This window comes from Cydia strobilella, chromosome 1 (assembly GCF_947568885.1).
Source record: "Cydia strobilella chromosome 1, ilCydStro3.1, whole genome shotgun sequence".
Classification (NCBI taxonomy): domain Eukaryota; kingdom Metazoa; phylum Arthropoda; class Insecta; order Lepidoptera; family Tortricidae; genus Cydia; species Cydia strobilella.
In genome coordinates, this window is record NC_086041.1 from 10,662,656 (window position 1) to 10,683,192 (window position 20,537).

Here is a 20,537-nt window from a genome sequence, read left to right on the forward strand (position 1 = left end):
CGCGGCGACGGCGTGTTTAAATTTGGAGGGCAACAATTTATTTTTTAATTAGCGAGATTGATTTGTGAAAAATAGCTCGGAGGAAATAATTACAGAACATTTGGCGCTATCATTATCAAAATTTCTAGATGCACTATTTTCACATCCCAAATATTAAAATTTTGTATTAATGTAAATTTTACATAATTTTGTTATTAACATTGATACAAATATTTATACCTAACTACATATTCAAAATAGTTAGCAGTAGTAATCACTTTATTGTACACTGAACATGAAAATAATAAAAAAATAGTAGAATAAAATACATAACATTATTTATACTTCTTTAACCCTTTCTTCGTATCACCTACTAATTCTAAAAGCATATTTTCCATAAGCAAATCGTCAACGATACTCCTTTAGGCAGTAAATCAGTCTTACTTCCGTTTAAAGTGACCATTACAATGAAATGTCCAATATAACTTGGACCCACATTTGTTTACTTATACTAAGAACCCAGGCTCTAGTTACGATTGTTTAGTTACCCCTACTCGTGAATATAAAGAGATTTTTTTATGAAAAAACCTTAAGTTGTTGAATGAATGTGCGGCCATGAATGAAGGGCTGTAAGTAGGATTCATGTGTTTTAGGGTAAAGATAGAAAATGGTGCCATTTTCATGATAGTATTTTTAAAATGTAAATTTACTACCAGAAGAAAGGCAATATTTGTAAATTTTAAAAATATGTATCTTACACTGTTAACTTTAATTCAATCTTCAACCATGATGGTAATTTAATTTCATTATTTCTGTTAGAAAACTAAGTACTTCTATTAGCTTTTATTTATTATAACAAATATAAATTACATTAATTATTGTCAATTAAACTTATGCTAATACAAAATACAACTTAAAACTAAAAACTGAATATAAAAGACTTCCCCCAAATCACCCCCTTCCGGCATGGTCGCAAGAACGCTAGCGACGTTGCCCCTTTGCACCGCCAGGCTTAGCCTCTGGGCAAAGAAAGCGCCAGCCCTATGATCGCCTGAGATGCCTATCAGCCTAACCGACACTTCTTTGACAAAATCCTTGGTGTTAGACGACCACGGGCCCAACGGGCTTCTATTAACTAAGAATGTATTTAACTGAGTATTCTTAAAAACAATAAATATATTTCGTCATACCATTACAAAACAGCAATACATGTTAGCATGTAAACGTACCGCGACAAAGTCGTCAATAGCATCTCAGAAATACCGTTATGGTGTTAGTCACACCTGTGTTATTTCGCTCAGCAATTACTTCTAAACCGACCACGGAACGTGACCCCTCGTGATCTATAAACGCACTATAAGATGAGAGAGTGGCGGAGGTCATGTATGGTTGGATGTCGTTTCCCGCTTAAATGTCGCTTTGACAGTTAAGTCAAAATTACTGCAGGTTAGAGGTGAGAATATGAATCGTGGGAATAGCGCGTTCCAAATATTTTAATTTCTTTGATATTAAAGTACAAGCGTTTCAAGCAACCATTTTGAGTTTTTGTTTAACAATGTCACCAAATTTCATATCGATGAAGCATACATGCATACAAATGCTTAAAAGCTTCAGACACCTAATCACCTAATTATAAATTTTACAACTTTGCAACAAGGGCCCATTTCTCGAATAGTATTAGACTAATATTATTAGTGTGCTGCCATGGTAACTCATACGATTTGATAGTTCATGGACTAATAATATTAGTCTAATACCGTTTGAAAAATGGGCTCCAGGTCATCGGTTTTTACAGTATGTATATAAAAAACTATTGGTTTTCATAAAGTGATCTACAAAATACTGTGCTTATACCTATAGTTACTTATATATCACCCCAGAGGACCTATGATAACACACTTGTTAATTAAGCCATTATGCCATTCATAACCTATCCTTGTTCTTGTTTAGTAAATCAATATTGTGTTATTATATTGTTTATAGAAGAAACTTATGGCGCCATGTCGTGTGTTGGCATTGGTGCTATTTTTATTTGGTAAGTTATCCATTTGGTAAATAAATATGACTCCTTTATTTACTATCTCATTTTCGAAGGACATATCAATTATTGTGACAGTTAAGTAAATTTAAAATGTAAATTAATATGTAATGACCGAGTTATATTCACAAGCTCATTACGTCATTCGTTGATAAACATCAATGCTCATTTTAATCGACTCGAAGTAGGTATTTCAATATTATAGGGTGTAACGCAATAATTAACGCTAATATCCATTAGTTCATATACCAAGTGCTTATGGTTTAGCATTTTGGACATCCATTAAAAAAAACATTAGAGGCTACAACTACATATTTGCAGCTCTTTTTACCCAACTTTTTACGTAACTGTGTGAAAATGTAGGTACACCACAAATGATTTCGCTATGAAAACAATGTTAAAACAACAAATAAGTAATGTAAGTAAAATAATTGAAAGAATCGCTAATCCTTTTTTGATTCCGCAGAATTCCGCATAGCGAAAGTAATTAGGGCACGCCTCGCGCGTGACGCTCTCCGCCGTCACGTAACGTAACCCAATTACCCCGACGTGACGCCAAATTCGACAGGACGCCACTTCCAGGCAATTCCATAAAAGCTTTAATCTGTTTTAGAATAATAGGAGTTAGGTCTTTTCGAGCTGGAGGGAGTATAGTTGTTTCGTATGCTCGCCGGCCGGTTCCGCACATACCGTAGTTTTGAGCGCTCTCAATGACCGCTGGGTCGGAGCGACCGGCACACGTCTAAAATGCATGCTCGCGACTCGGACCGCGCGCGATGCTTGCTAGTGTTTTTGGAAAAGTGAAAGTTTTTTTGTGTTTTGTGTGGTTAGTAACACTGTTTTTAGGATGGATTGAGGTACTTTTTCATGCTTTTCCTGAAACTTTTTTAAGTTTAGAAGGGGGTAGTTACCAACCTGTAGATAGTTTTTTCATAATATTTTTCAGTGCACAATAGGAATGGAAGTGGTTTAGTGCATCTTCTAATGTGCTATATACCTATATATTAAAAAAAAAGAACCTTTTGTACTTATAGGTAGAGTTCTAAGAGATAGAAAGAGAATGGAGGCATTTGAAATGTGGTGCTGGAGGCGAATGGAAGGTTGGAGAGACAGGATACGAATGCGGAGGTGCTATGAAGAGTGAGTGAATGGAGAGCTATCCTGAACACTATTGCAAATAGACGCGGAAAAATTATTGGACACTTAATACGACACGACCACTTCTTTAAAACTATCCTGGAGGGGCGGACCGTAGATAGGAAGTGAAAGAAAAAGTAGGGGTCGTGTCGTATCATAAAGTCAAAGAGCTGGCGCAGGATAGGGAAAGCTGGAAGATACTCCACCGGGAAGAGAATAACTCTTAAGTTAATGATGATGATGGTACTTAAGTATAGGTACTTAAGGATATGTAAAGACGGTAGTGTAGGACGTAGGTACCTAATACTAAGTAGAAACATTATTATTTACCAAAAACTTGTGTCATATTCAAAATTTAATTATAGGTATGCTAAGGACATCTGTGAAGATGATGTCACTGAAAAACATGAATAAGTAGTAATAAAATTTTGCTTTCGCCAGTTTATTGAAATTTAAAAAAAACCTTTATTTGAGAAATTTAAAATGGGTGAAATGTTTAAGTAAAAATAAAATGTCAGACACAATTAAAAATATATGTAATTAAAATTAAAACGTACAGTATAGGTATATGTACCCGCCTATACCTATACGTTAATATTGACGTGCGCAGTGACGGCTATTAGAGACGAATTTTCTGTATTTGTGGTATTGTATTTGCTCAGCAAAGTATTCATTGCGTGCCAAGGGACTAGTTTGGTGTTTGTTAAGTAACAACATATGTTTGACTTAGATCAGTTGCTTAAGAATCATTAGCGATAAGGTTTTATTATTAAAGGGGAAAACTGAAGACGGGGGACGTACATTAAGTACCTACACGGATAAAATTGCACTACGTATACCTATTTACAATTTACATTTTAACATTGGACAATGGACAGATCAATGTCATTAGTTAAAAAAAGTAGTTATAATTGAGTAAGTCTCTATAATATATATTCTTGAAATTATACTAAAATACTTACTAAGTAATAAAAATATTACTGTCGGTATGTAGATATAACGTTTTGCCGGCTGCCGTATATATAGAATGGCAGTTTAATTTTATCAATTTTATAGAAAATAGAATTTAATATGTATTAAAATCGAATCACACCAAACATACAACACTATTCAAATTGAAAATAATTTAGATTTAATTAAAGCCTAGAGAAATTTTTAGTAGGCCATTAGGTCGTAGGAGCCTAGCCTAGTGCAAAACTCATAACTATGCAAAAAAAAATTGCGTACATCGGACTCCAAAAGACCTAACACTGTCTCAGGCCCTGGTATTTGGGTGAATTTTATAAATTTGCTAGGTACATACATAGTTTAAAGGGTCAGCAACGCGCGTGTAATATCTCTGGTGTTGCAGGCGTTCATAGGCTACGGTAACTGCTTACCATCAGGCGGGCCGTATGCTTGATTGCCACCGACGTGGTATAAAAAAAAATAGTTAAGATCTGTAATTAAGTAGTCCAACGATAATTTGTCAGTTTTTCTTTAAGTTACGTGACGTGCATGTAAGCGTGGAAGTGTAAGCTATAAACTTTTATGTGTATGAAATAAATAGAATACAAAACAATAAATATAATACATATAACTATGTAGTTATTTTAACATTAAACGACTCTAGTATAATTTATTAAAATATATTTATAAAAATTTAATATGTTCAGTGCATTTATTTATTAGACTTTTACTACTTACCTACTTAAGACGAAATTTAATTTAATGGGTTATTTAATATCTATTAACATAAATATAAAGCTACTTTCATAATATTATTGCTTTCTAAGATTAAAACTTGCTATAAAATTATTAACGAGGTGTGATAATAAATAAAAATTATCATCAAGCGTTTTCAATAGGTAGTTTTGCATTTTATTAGCATCCTACTAATAATTACAAATTAATTGAGTTAGTGATACAACTTTCAATAACGAAGTTTGAATTACATCAGATCTAAATAAATGTAGCATACGATATTAAGGTTTCAATGCATTCTTCTCTCTCCATTTGGGGACCAAAGTTTTCATTGTGTTAACTTTCATATAATTCTATTTTATTAGATAATAGTGGTTGTAACAGTTTTAAGGCTAATAAGTGATGTGAATTGCTGTAGGTTGTAGGTACGTAGGCCTGGACGTAAAATCATTTCAAATATTAAGGATGACATGTTATTAGGTCATTAATGTACAAAACATACCTTACTTACTGAAATATGTATTCGTACCTATTTTGGATTCATTAATCGCTTGTTTACGTAAGTAGAATAATTTTATGGGCTATAAGTAAGTAGATAACGAAGCACGTAGGAATCATAAAAACAGATACCAGATACAAAAATCAATTACTTAAGTAAAATAAAAATACCCAATTTAAAACGGGCAATTTACTTAATTTAAAAGTTGCAAATGGCAATAAAATTGCTACAGTAGACGTTGAATAATTCCTTATAAGGTGTTTAGACTTTTTGAAATTCGACTTCAATTAATGGTACAGGCTGAACGAATAACCTATACATATTGTGGTTGAAAATTTTTTTTAAGTACCTACCTACTACCTGTCATTCAAGACAATTTTCCTGCATGTAACAAGAAATATAAACTCGCCACCGCCTCGGCCACCGGTGGACTTGGTCACTTTTTCTTTAGTGTATGATATCTATTTCAGTTTATAAGAAATATAAAGATAAACCAACGGCGATAATCCAAGTAAAAGTAATAATACGAATTATACGCATAATAATCAAACATGAGCATAAATAATGTTTCTTATTTACTTCTATTTATAGCAGAGGTCAGGATTCACAAGTATAGAAAATAAGCCTAGAAAGAGAAGTATTCTCAGTAGAGTGAAGAAATGAGAGAATTCTAAATTCGTCATTAAAATGTTATATTTGCAGTATGTACTTACAAATCATTTAGATAACTTTGCAGAATACGAGCAAGAAAAATATCGCTGCTTATGTTGATTTTTAATTAGCGTCATGTTTATTTAATCGCATATTTTAATAGTATTGTGTGGTGATTGGATTCTGGGTATTGGTGCTGTCGAGCTGTCATCTAAGATGTTTGCTAATCGGCAGGTTTGATTGTGATAGCGGGCCGCTGTTGACTCGGCTGTCCTGAGAGCGGAGCCGAGATAAAGCAGCCGGATTGCATTATTACGAAATAAATATATGTATTAGTGTACACATGTATCGTAGCCTAAACTTGCAAATAACAACCTATCAACTATCTATTCAAAATTGAACTGCCAAATGGTATCTCAGTATGCAAAATTAAACAATAATAAATTGTTAAATAAATTAAATATACAATAATAGAGAGTTTACTCGCACAATCTTTTATTCCCCAAAGAGTGCAAAAAACACAATTATTTCGAGGACTAATGATTTCAGTTCATTTAAGTATTTCAAATAATAATAAGTGGACGATAATAATGAGAATGAGAAATTTATTGATAAAATTATGAATAATTTTACACGTCACACAGCATACACATCATTATCACAATAATACATAATAGAGTTAATTGAATAATATTACATTTAATAATAAAAAAATAAATTAATAATGTGTTTAATATAAATCATATCATAATTTGCAAATCGTATATATATTTAGGTAAGAAAGAGTTTGTAACTTGTAACGTAGGTAAATCATTTTTTCACCTCAGCAACTCGAACAAAGGTACTTTGCTACTTAAAAACAGTGAGCAAAATTGCATTTTGCTCACTGAATGAGACAAAAGGACATTCAAGTAACCTTTATATTCAAATGTCATTTCAACATACGGGGCCTAATACAAGTTCGAAATACATGGATTCTATCATCTCTGTCCCGTTCACGTCGGTAGCAAAGAGAAAGAGACAAAAAAAAATTCAACGACAATAAACGGTATATTAACGGTTTATAATAGCCCCCGAAAAACACGCATCGTTCCAAAACACGGGTATGAGTTTTTAATAATTAATTAATGAAAATGAAGTTTAAAATTTCCATATTCGTTCTTTCCATATTATTTTACTAAAATTTATTTCGTTTTGTTTTTGTGATTGATTGCGGTAATTAAACTTAATAACAATAACAGGTTGTCTAATATGCTCTTACTGCTGAGGTGAAAATCTCGTGCCCTTTTGAATCCCTAACTACGCTCAAGATTCTAAATTGGATTCACTCGCTACGCTCGTGAATCTATTATAGAATCTTTCTCTCGCACGGGGCTCAAACTAAGCACTCGAAGAAATATAAAACTTTGCTCTCTTGTTGTACAAATAACTATTTTATCAAAATCATAACTAACTAATCATAAGTAAGTAAGTAACTGGGAAAACAATTATTCACTTTAAAAGTTCCTTCCTTTTTATTGCCTGACATGAAAAAATACCTCAACATTAAATTAATGATTGATATAAGTAGGTAAAACCACATTACTCGTAAGTAATATAATAAAATAACTAGAACAGTTATTTAAATAACAATTCGCAGTTCAAATAGAATAAGAGTATCACATAAAAGAAAATAGAAATCTTCGAATTGAACGTTGACTCGTGTGAACATGTAAAATGCATTGACAGTGTTATAACAATTTTCATACTATTAAAAGCATCAGAATTTCAATTTAAAATTCGTATCCAGTGCTTTCTAGTGATTCCATCGGATATTTTCATAAAATTTTAAGTTTTTTCTGACTAGTGTTTGAGTGTTGGACGGTATAATACAATGGAAGTGCTTGGGTGACTTTTAAATGATGCAAACGACGTCGATGGATGCGTAAGGCATGGAGCACCCAGGCGGGTTCGCGTCCCCGTGGGCCGCCATGCTGGGCCACGGCATGCACGGCATGGTGCAGCACGAGTACGGCGCGCCCATGCCCATGGATCTGCACGTGCCACAGCCCTTCCCCTACTACCGGTGAGTTTGTGTTGTTGTTTGTTGATGCTTGAGTCACTATGCACGGCATGCACAGCGTGGTGTAGCACTAGCACGGTGCGCCCATGGACCTTCACGTCATGTCACAGTTCTTTTCTTATTTATTACAAGTAAGTTTGAGTTTATGATACGAATGGATGCATCTTTCAAGGCGATTATGAAATATGTATAATTATTATTACACACGCTTAAAAAACACTTCATTTTCCGCTGAAGATCCTAGGTAATCTTGCAACTTGGATGCTTAGCAATAATTTTACAATACAAATGTACAGAATCAAACAAAGACAATTGGATAGAGGTAACAACAGGCGGTCTAATTATGTAGACAGCTAATTTTTATTTTTATTTTTAATGATTATTTTTAATGATTTAATTTTCATCAAAACGTGCCAATGACATGAAAACAAATGGTAAATTATTTTACGCATAACAGACACCTGTTGGCATAGATGTTAATAACTACTCTGACAGTATCTAAAGAACGGAACTGAGGACCTACCGCGAACCACGTTCGACGTGTTGCCTCCCTATCACAGTTACGTACGAATTTACAAGTGCGACAGAGAGGCAACACGTCGAACGTGGTTCGCTGTAGGCCCTCTGTTTTGTATTAGTACATGTAATAAAGCGAACTTAAACATTACGCCTCATTAAGTACTTAGATAGTTTATGTATAGGCAGGTATGTCACATCCCCACTACACCATCAACGTTAATTAAAAATCATTTATAATAGCAACACTACCAATCACGGCGAGCGCTGGCTAGTTGGGAAAAAGCGGCAATCGAAAAAGCCGATAGTGACAAAAAGCGGTAAGGTTAAATATGGTGGCTGGCACGCCGGTCGGTTTTGTCGTCGACATAACTTGTCGCATAACCTGCCGGTTTAAGGAAATCGTCGGGATAGTGAAATGATTATCTTATTTGATTTGAGTGGATTGTGCTAAAGCGCATACCTTTTTAAGATATATTGAATGATACATACTTGATCTAAAATAAAAGAATGTACAACTTAAGAAATGGTCTGAGCATTTCACTATTATATAGTGAAGTGACTCCCATATATGTATAAATGCCCCTTTTTATTGTTTTGCTATATCTATGCATGTAATAATCAAACAATTTTATGAGAACTTTAAACATGACGTTATAATAAAAAAACCGGTCAAGTGCGAGTTCGTTTAACTCGCGCACCGAGGGTTCCGTACAAACTTTCAATTTTCTCATGGAAATAGGATCACGAAAGACTTGACTAAAAGTATACTAAGCGTAATTGTGTACAGCGCCATCTATCGGCGAATTAGATAACTAATTTGCGCGACCTGTATGTATGTTTTTTTTTTCAAGGATACATAATTCTTTATGATGTAAACCGATTTCAACAATTTTTGTTTTATTTCAAAGAATGTATTTTCAGTTTAATCTCATAGACATTTCAAGTATAACAAACACCCGCAAATGGGCTTAAATTGCAAATTAAATTAGAAAAGGATTTATAATCATTAAAAAAAAAAGTTTTTAAGATGGAGGTGTCATTATATTTTTCCTGTAATATTTATGATAATTCTATATAAATCTAATTAATAATCCCAGATTTATCCTATCAAACAATTTATCCTAAATTCATTTTGCCTATAGCATAAGCTGATATCAACAAACAACAAACTGTCATTTTGTATAAGGTTATACGTTTTTTTAACAACATAATTCTATATAGTATTCTATAAAAATTACAAACATTTTCGTTGGTAAACTTCGGAGATAAGGGGGGGGGGGGGAGGTTTTTTTTCACATTTTCCTTCATAAGTAAATTTTTTTCACTATGCAAAAATAAATAAAAAATTGTTTTATAACGTTCAATTCGAGCTCTTTCAAATTATATCCCACTCGATCTAGTAACTAGGCTTAGACTTTTTGCCCCCTCTTTATATTGGGCATTTTTCGTAATTAATAAATTAAAAAAAAATACACTTCCAATGTGTTAAGGTTAGTGCTGTTCATAACTATTCCAAATTTCAAATCGATAGCCTCAGTAAGTTCACGAGATATTTAGCAATGTGACAGACAGACAGACAGACGGACATGCATAGTCGCACCATAAGGGTTCCTTTTGTACCTTTTTGGTACGGAACTGTATGTTGTAATACAGATAAATTATAAAGCAGGTCAAGCGTGAGTTGGCCTTAAGAAAAAAAACTCGTTAAACTTGTATGACAAAAAACCTTCGGAACACGAGTCCGATACACTTGGTCAGTTTTTGGTTATCATGTAAAATTTTACTGAAAAGCACTATTAGTGTGTGTAGGTATTTTAGTGTCTTATTAATTCTTCTGTATACACGGCGGCTAAAAAATAAGTGCATTCCCGTTGCCAGGGAGGTTTTGGGATTATACTGTGTGCAACTTTTACTATGGAATCAACTCCGAATCGCGAAAAAAAATTTTACTGTTTCATACATTTTGGCTGGTCCATTTTCTATAGGAGGGTAATTTTTTTTCGCGATTTCTGGTTAGTTAAGTTGCTCAGTATAATCCCAAAACCTCCCAGGCAACGGGATATTTTTTAGCCACCCTGTATTTAAGAGCTGTGATCTTGTCGGTGGAGCAATCTCCAACTCGTCGTCGTCCGATCGTCCGATCCTCTGCTAACTCCTTAACCTTCTGGTATGACACGACCTGAACGATACCAATCCATCAGAGTCAAAAGTAAGGTTTGATGGTGATGTCCATGGTCCATTAGCTTTATCCGCAATATTAAAAAGTATTTTGCGCAACAGCAAAAAATTACATAGAAATAGTAGATTGTTAACCAAGGGTTGAATGGCACCAATTTCTGTCGAGGTAGTTTCGCGCTCGAACGCAGCGAGAGCGCCAATAGTCCGAACGGAGATGGTGCCTTTCACCCGAGTTAAACACTATCATATCGAATGCGAGGAAACCAAACAGGACAAGGCAATTTTGCAAAATCAGTAAATAAAGTACCTAATAGACCTACGGCCATGATTTTTTTCCCTAGGACTTGCAATCGGAGACTACATGTGTAAAGATAAAAAACCCCTAGCGAAAAACATTTAGATTGCAATATTTATGAAAACACACATATTTTAACAAACTACAGTCATTTTAAAATGATTTGTTCATTATAGTATGAAAAAGAGCGGGATTGCCTCTTACGTTTTATTTTTTTACTTTTTCGTTCTAAAACTCCCAAACTCCCAATAGTCAATGGCATTGAGGCATTACTCATTCAGCCAACATAAGTAAAGTATTTTAAAGAATTTAAATATTAAATAACAATTTAATGAATAAAATAAGCAATTTTTATGTATATTTTATATTATTTTCATGAATATAGTGCTAAATAACTTTAAAAACTGTATAAGATTCTGCCTTTGCTTATTTACGCAAATGTAAGGTTTAAATAAATATAATATTTTTGGCGTATTTCTTTTGGTTCCCGCCTTAGGAAATCGAGTAAAAAGAAATCAAGAACAATTTATTTTAACAATTTACTTACATAATTTTTGATAAAAAAAGATTCAATGCGGGATTAGTAAAATTAGAACATTACCAATTATTCCAGGCGGGGAAATAAAACCACTATTTTCTTCCATTTTGTTTCCGCCCAGTTGCTCGTGGGATGGGGACGCAGAGGAGTACACCACTTTTCTGCACTAGAGCAGATACGTATTACTGCGCACTTTTTAGAATAACAACGACCCACTTTCAGAGCATAAGATATGAAATAGTAGATTGTTAACCATGGGATGAAAGGCACTCATTTATGCCGAGGTATTTTGGCGCTCGAACGCAGTGAGAGCGCCAATAGTCCGAGGCTGAAATGATGCTTTTCACCCGAGTTAAACACTCTACTTTTCATTTCGAATACGAGGAAAGTAAAATGCATGTGTTTTCTTTAAGACATGACTAAGTATTCATTTTTATGGTATTTCTTAAGGGTACTTTCAGTTAACAATTTATGCAAAAGTATCGTTATTTATGGAATGGACAGTCTAATATCAGAATGGAAATTGTATAACAAATCCATTTAAACTCAAATTTCAATTGCTTATCTTAAAAAAAATTAAAAATCGTACTTCGAACGTAAAATGCTCTAGTGCAGACACGTATCATTTTCTGCACACCTTTTAGAACAGCAACGACCCTCTTTCAGAGCATGAGAAATGAAAAGAAACTAAACACCCAGTTATCAATTATAAGTAATAACAATAAGTAGGTAATATAATTAGCTACTTAGCTAAGTATACCTTTGACAATGTACTGCGTATCAAACAATCACCTGCGAGCGCAGCAACGGCTTATTATTTACAACAATTATAAAACGATAAGTCATACGATACTATATACAGCGTGGAAAAAAATTATGGGCCCTGGAGGAAAAGTGCCTTAAAACCTTACGTTAGCTTTACTTTAAGGAAACATTCTTCTATTTTTAAAAATAAACAAAACTGCATTCAAAGATTTTTTAAATTCGCCCGAAATCTAACCGACTAAAAATTCAAAAACATACATTCGCTTTTTTATTCTACTAGTCGATACAGTTAATGTTAATGATAACATTTCTCCAAGAAACATTAGCTCTTACACTCGTCTGTCGTAAATATATCCATAAAATCGAGTATCTATTTAGTACTCAAGAATATTTTTTGACAAGCGAAATTGAAAAAATAATTTAAAATCTGAATGCGGTTTTGTTTCTTTTTATTAAAAATAAAATAATGTTTCTTATAAGTAAAAAGAACTAACTTAAGGTTTTAAGGCACTTTCAATTCAGGGCCCATAATTTTTTTTCCAACCTGTATACGTGACATTAATACGGGGCGGAAAAGATCATACATGCCATTTATAACCCCAAAGAAACATATTATTAATATACTTACATTAATTACTTGCTGTTCATTCGTCAAAGGTGACATTCGTTATCAGTACTGAATATAGAGGGCTTTTAGGTTAAATTAATGTGTGTAATGTTGCTGATTTTCATCTTTTTCATTAGTGGTTTTTAATTTAGAAATATCGTACTATTTAAGATCTACAACAATTTGACTGATATTTAGCTTTCGCTGTCGGGTGTATTTTTAACCGACTTCAATTCCATAGAAGCAGGAGGTTCTGTATTTAGTTGGGTTGGATTATTATTTTTGGGTTCCGTACTCAAAGGGTAACAAGTCTGTCCGTCCGTCCGTCCGTCCGTCTGTCACTAGGCTGTATCTCATGAACCGTGATAGCTAGCTACCGCTATAACATCAAATACTAAAAACAGAATAAAATAAATATTTAAGTGGGGCTCCCATACAACAAACGTGATTTTTTTACCGTTTTTTGCGTAATGGTACGGAACCCTTCGTGCGCGAGTCCGAATCGCACTTGACCGGTTTTTTTATAGATGTTAACCGATTACTCCGAGACCCGTGGTCCAATTTGAATATTTTTTTTGTTCGAAAGGAACTACATCCATATAAATAGTTCCATGTAAATTTGGTTCTGATCTAATGATGATTGATGGGATCCATGAGGAATTGAGGAAACTCCTCAATTTTTAAAGGCACGTGTATGGTGAATTGGGTAACAGTGTTAATTATCTTTTATATTTTCCTATTACGTAATTAAGCATAGGCTAATAACTCATGACCTGTAATTTTTGCGACTGCGTCAAGGGGGTTCGACCATGTGTCAAAAGGTACCTACAGAGAATATGTTCATTGCTTTCGTGTTAAACAATCGAGCACATACAGCCGCACCCTTATCGAATCGCACCAAAGTCGTGACACGCTTCAAGATTTGGCTTGGCACCGACTTCAAACATATCAGTTGGTAACGTATATACTTAAAAATGATAACATATATTTTATTTTATCCTTTTTGAAGTCGGTTTTCTTTTTTTTGTAATTTTATTTATTTATTTTTGTTGACACGTTTCAAAGAGACTGCAATTCAACCTTCCAACCCAGAGGGGAAACTAAGCTCATTTGGGATTAGGCCAGTAGTTTCCTCGAAGTGTGAATAAAACTCAAAAGATATTTATAAAGATCTTTCACTTAGTCATAAAATTTTAATTTGTTTAGCCTGCGTGTTTTTTTTTGTTAAGCCTCTGATCATTCATTTTAAGCGACAGTCGTTATGTAGGTAGGTATATCCCGTTGCTATCATCAAAGGACCTAAAACCCGAACGACACGAATGAATGGATCGTGTATAGTAATCATTGCTCGATGACCAGCGAAATGACAAGGTTGCGGCCATTTTGGTGTAATTTGCGCTGCGCATACGCTTATTACGACGCAAGTTTATAATGGCGGGGACAGCGGCTCTTATGACGGTCATTCGAAAGACCGAATGGGTTTAGGGAATTGATTTGTGAATAAGTAAGTATTGAAGTATTATTGCTATGAAGGCCTTTAGAAACTTTGTCTTCATTCAGGGAAAAATAATGGTCATATATATGTTATAGTACTTAAACTAGTATGTCCAAATCACTTTTTACAATCAGTTACATAATATATATTGCCCATTCGCTTTGTCTTCTCTTTGAATATCTAGAGATGGTTAATTCTCTGTAGCTGACTGTATTTATATTCGCTTCGTTAAGAATAACAAATGCAATATAATTTTCGCGTTGTCAAATGCATGATGGTCGCTATGACAGTAAATTTTTAGGATTCCGTACCCAACAGGTAAAAACGGGACCCTATTAATAAGACTCCACTGTCCGTCTGTCTGTCTGTCACCAGGCTGTATCTCATTAGCCGTGATAGCTAGACTGTTGAAATTTTCACAGATGCCCGGCTATAACAACAAATACTAAAAACAGAATAAAATAAATATTTAAGTGGGGCTCCCATACAACAAACGTGATTTTTTTGCCGTTTTTTTGTGAATGCTACGGAACCCTTCGTGCACGAGTCTGACTTGCACTTGGAGGGTTTTATTATATGAAATGTTTGTAGACATTGTTTGGAAGTTTATTACCTTAATTTATTTAGAAATGTATCATTTATATAATAAGAATACGTTAAAAACAAATAATCTCTTGAAAGCGCCAAGACCTGACAAATATAAATTAAGTCATAAAAGTAGGTGTACGTATTTAGATGCAATGTGACATATTTTTCTAAATGCACAACAATTCATTAATGCTGTGTGTAGCGCTAGTTTTTGTTTAGACAGCAATGACAAAAATGGTCATTAATTAGCATGTAAAATACTTTCTGAAGGTATGATATGCATACATGATGGATTGAAAATGTTAAAGTGGCCGCCGTTGTCCAACATTCTGCATTTATTTACACATGCCATTTCATTATGCCGTCCTCTTATAAACCCGCAATTTCTGAAAACCGGACGTATAGTACGATAGTTCAGTTTTTACTTACTGCCAAAAAGTTCCACTGTCAAATCAGAATTGACGATTAATCAATTCAACATGACAGAAGGAAAATTCAACACTCTCTTAGTACAATAAGAATCAAATTTGCAGAGCTCATTGAAGTTGAAATGTTATGAAAACAACAAAAATATCCATTTGAATTTCAAAAATTGTTCTTATTTTGATCGTCAGTATGGCCTGTTGCATTTGGGACCGCTTCATTAGCGTTTGGTGTCGATTGGAACGAATTTAGTCTGCCTTCTGTTTTCTCTTTATATATAAGTACATGTATCATCCATAATTAATGACAATCGTCTGTAAAAATACCAATGCGGCTCAAATGACCGGTATGGGAATCCTTTTATGGTGTTTTACTCGATTGTAAGCGAAATTCGATAGGTTTCTACAAAATTTTCGCTTAATTCGTTTAAAGGAAGCTTTTTAGGTTGGATTACTTCCAAGAAAGGAATTAGTCGTTTACGAGAAGATATAAAGATAAAAATAAATTTAGTTCCATCGATATTCAAACATGCAGGGCAACAATTACGATCATTTCCGCTGAAACCTTTATTCAAGTACTTTGCGCACAAAAATGCTCAATAAAAGCCAGCAAACATGCACCATATATGGGCTCAGAATCTCTACCATCATAAATCGAGGCCGATCTCAAAAAACTATACTATCTTCAATTGGCTTTAATTCTCTTTCACTGCTTCGATCGTAAAATACGTCACAATTAGTCTGGTAAAGACGTGCTTTATTTATAGAAGAAAAACGTCAACCTTAAAGACCGATGCCGTTGCCAAATGAGGGCTTATCCATGTAGACTACGGTGGCCCGGTGTTGATTTTGTGTTTTTTCAAATCCAATTTGCCGAAGGTATTGATAGCATTAAGCCTTAATTATGGAAAAGTATTTACGGAAATTAGGACGTTGTGCTAAAATAGTTTTTGTATTTATAATTAACTAGAACATCCAAGTAGATTGGAACCTAATCTTAAATAAAAGTAGTTTAGCAAAATACGACGTTAAATTTTCACTTGACTATTACAGTAATCATTACATTAATCGGTAACTTTAAGTACCTTAGTACTTACTGATAGGAGATTTACAGAAGCAAGTCGCCTCTACTCATCATGTGGTTTCAATAAGCGCACGCAAATTAATTCTAGTCAACTATCGTAATAAATCCTAAGCTAAGCAACAGTAGTGCTAAGTCGACACTAAATGTCTTTGAATCCTGAACTTTTGTAGGTAGATAACATTAAGGGCACGGAACTTAATTGGTCCATAGAATTAATTTGGTCTTGTCGCGAGGATTGTCAAGTGAATGGTGGGAACTAGCGACATTAGTGGTCGATGGTGTTTGGAAAATTAGTGTAGAAGCATCGGTGAACTACTAACTAGTAACATGGTTCTTCATCAAACTGCGACGCAATTTTGGTATTTAATTAGTAGTGGGTAGGTAATTACGTGTTTGTCTTAGGATCAATCAAGTTCAATATGTTTTTTAGCGTTTATTGTGTTTTTCTCTTTAAAAAAAACCGGCCAAGTGCAAGTCGGACTCGCGTTCCAAGGGTTCCGTATATTACACAATTTAAACAATGTATTTTTTATGTGAAACGTGAGTGTGAAATGTCTTTAAAAAACCCGTAGGGGTCGGATCAAAAACTAAGTAATGAAGTCCGACTCACGCTTGACTGCAATTTCTAATAGGTTTTCTTGTAATCTATAGGTAAAGATCTATTTTGTTTATTTTTTTCAAAATTTTATACCCAGTAGTTTCGGAGATAAAGGGGGGAGGGGAATGGTCATTTTTTGCCTATTTTCTTAAATAACTTCTAAATTGTTTATCCTAAAATTAATAATATATTTGAGATTCTCACAATGAGCTATTTCATTTGATATGTAACACGATATAGTTTGAAAAACTTTATTTTTTAATTTTCTCATTTACCCCCCCAAAAGTGGCCCCCATGTTTAAAATTCATTTGTTTGCGTTACATGTCCGTCTTTGGGTCACAAACTTACATATGTATACCAAATTTCAACTTAATTGGTCCAGTAGTTTCGGTGAAAATAGGCTGTGACAGACGGACAGACAGACAGACGCACGAGTGATCCTATAAGGGTTTTTTCCTTTTGAGGTACGGAACCCTAAAAATGAATTAAAAATTGTATATTTAATTTTTACAATGCGTACGAAAATTTGTAGTGATACTGAACTTTTTGTAGTGGCTTGTCTACAATTTGTAAGTTATGTTATGTAAATATAATACTTAAAGCTTTCTTTGGTTTTCATGATCAATCACTAATGTATGACTGTTCTTCACTAAGACAAAACTCTGCAACGTTAGCCTGTGTAATAATCCAAGGAATCTCGCCAAGCCAAGCATAACTACGTTGTTTACCGTATCTGGCAAAAATGGAGATTATGCGGTTGTGGGTGGTTTCACTGTTGACATTGCGGTTATTGCGTTTCTGTTTTAATTCAATTCAAATGTGGAAAGCGCATGGACGTGAAAGCTATTAGGGTAATTCCGGGGTAGTTGGCCATAGTTCTTTAGCACGCGATAATAAAATAAGTTTACATGTAATTAAAGACATCTTTATTTTTTCATAAACTTTGATCAATTGACTCGAAAATGAAACGAACAAAAAAATATTTCTGTTGCAATCAGCTTGAAAAAATGTTTCTAAAAAATTTACAATTGACCATCTCTCCCGAGGAGTCCGGGAGTGATGAGCATACCATTACAGGAGAGATGGCCATAACATAACTCTTCATTTTAATATATGTTTATTTTTATACCCCATTTAGGCCACTTAATACCAACAAACGACGCACTCAATGCAATTATGGAGGAGAAAGGGCTTATTATATTTTTTCCCACACCTGCAATAGTTATCTTTCCAATGAGCTCAATTTTTCTTTTTTTATTTGTTATCATGCATAGGGGGATATCGTCACTGATATCTGATAACCTTTGAAATACCTAATCCGTGATAGATACATCTTCATCGCCGTTTACATCACTGTGTGCCTTCACGGCCATTTGGCCATAATACCCCAACTTGAACTGGCCATCTCTCCTTTTCGTCCGGGAGAGAAGACCACGCCTAAAATCTTAGGGTAGAACAAAACTATAACCGTATACTTTTCATCAAAAGTAAATAACACCATTAGAATTTAGTCCCGTATAAACCCAATAATAATAATAATGAAATATTTCGATGGGCAATCTCGCCCTTATGGCCATCTACCCCGGAATTACCCTATTAGGGTGCTTTATTTTTCTGAATTATTGATTTTCATTTCACTTCGCTCGAATTCTTTAATCATATGCAAAAGCAGCTGGTTAATAAGCTGAGTATAGGATCTTTATACCATATTTCATTAAAGTTGATCGCTGGTTGTAAGTCTTGTGACCGTTATACTCTATCTGGGTGTCGTGGGTTGGCACCGTACTTGACGTATGGTATTTAGCGGCAAAGAAGTAAGACATCGTTTGAAATTCGTCATGCATCACCGGTTCACGACTGAAAGACAAATTAAATAACTTTACTGTCTCAACTCATAAATGTCAACTCCTTATATAAAACACAAAGTAAAGCGACAGTGGATACCGCAAGAAAATGCCTAGCCTACTAAAAAAAAACAACTAATACTAACTAACTAGCGACCTAAGCGGTAATTAGTCCACCACTTTGTTGAAATATAAAAACCTACAAAAAAAGTCGCATTCTTAATTCAAAATAATCGATCATTTGCAAAAGACTGCCTGCATAATTACAAATAATTGTCGCATTCTCTGAAAGGGAAAAGAAAGATAAATAAAAAAAGGTGGAAATAAAAGAAACGTGCCAAAGGACAAGGCAATTGGGCACAAATGAAAGGGCACAGGGCAGAAGCGACAGAGAAAGGAAAGGAGCTTGCCGTTCGAAACAAGGTTTATTTTGATGTTAGGAAATGATTTAGTAAGTATCAATAATTTTCCATAGTATTTATTATTATACCTACATACCTCGGCTCTGAAATATTAAAAACTTAAATGAAATTACTTGTTTACTCCTTACAAGAGCGTTATATGTACATAAAATTATTAAATCATAATTTAAGAAATTATTACCTGCTTTATCGGTTTATCGATTCGATATGTTCTATAAACAACTCATACCTATATAAAAACCTATATTGACCTTGACAAGAAGTAACATCTCGAGCAGTCGGAGCAGTTTTTATGTCCAATAATAATAAAAAGCCGGGCAAGTGCGAGTCGGACTCGCCCACCGAGGGTTCTGTACTTTTTAGTGTTTGTTGTTATAGCGGCAACAGAAATACATCATCTGTGAAAACTTCTAGGGTCCCGTTTTTACCCTTTGGGTACGGAACACTAATGTATTTCTGTTGCCGCTATAACAACAAATACTAAAAAGTACGGAACCCTCGGTGCGCGAGTCCGACTCGCACTTGCCCGGTTTTTTATATGACTGTTTTGCTTTGAATGTACTTTGATGGCCTGGGTCATATTACTACCCACTAAGTTAGTAATTGAAGTGAATTAACTTAGGTAGCTGCTCTTAGATCTTGCGTTTTTATGGTTTCGTAGTCAACTAGGAAAGCTGCAAGTTGATATGACTATATAAATCAATCATTGCGACCATGAGATCTTTTATTAACTAACAACAATAATTATATTAACGTTGCTTATAATTAATTGCAAGTCGATTTGAAATTTTGAAAGAACTATTTATTATTACTGTATAGGAGAAAAGTAATAAACAGTGAATACATTTTTCACCTTCGCCCATGTGACCGTAGCGAAACGGCCAAGTCACATATTTTGACTAAGGTGTAGAGTTTGTGAAGTTAGGGCTAGTAGAGTTAGGGCGTGTAGAGTTAGAAGCTTAGCTCTACATGAGATCTGACAACTTTTTGACAGTGCGAGCCATATATATTATATAGTCACGTCTTGGCAACATTTTACATGAATGTTTTTGGTGGGATAACTGTTTTTTAGATGTATAAAAATATATCTATGGATGCATTATATTATAATACCTATGTATAAGTTTTAGTA

General features: G+C 34.2%; 1 protein-coding gene across 3 annotated transcripts in view; it reads left to right on the top strand.

Annotated features, from left to right (window-relative positions):
* Nucleotides 1-7,796: 7,796 nt before the first annotated feature.
* LOC134741045 (protein trachealess) overlaps nt 7,797-20,537 on the top strand; it is a 201,226-nt gene continuing 188,485 nt past the window's right edge. For 2 of the 3 annotated variants that reach the window (XM_063673796.1, XM_063673814.1), the window contains exon 1: nt 7,798-8,052. In XM_063673796.1, coding sequence (XP_063529866.1) covers nt 7,919-8,052 — 134 coding nt within the window. In that variant the 5' untranslated portion in view covers nt 7,798-7,918. Of the gene's footprint in view, nt 8,053-20,537 lie in introns of all 3 variants that reach the window. The other variant, XM_063673805.1, reaches the window with a different exon arrangement.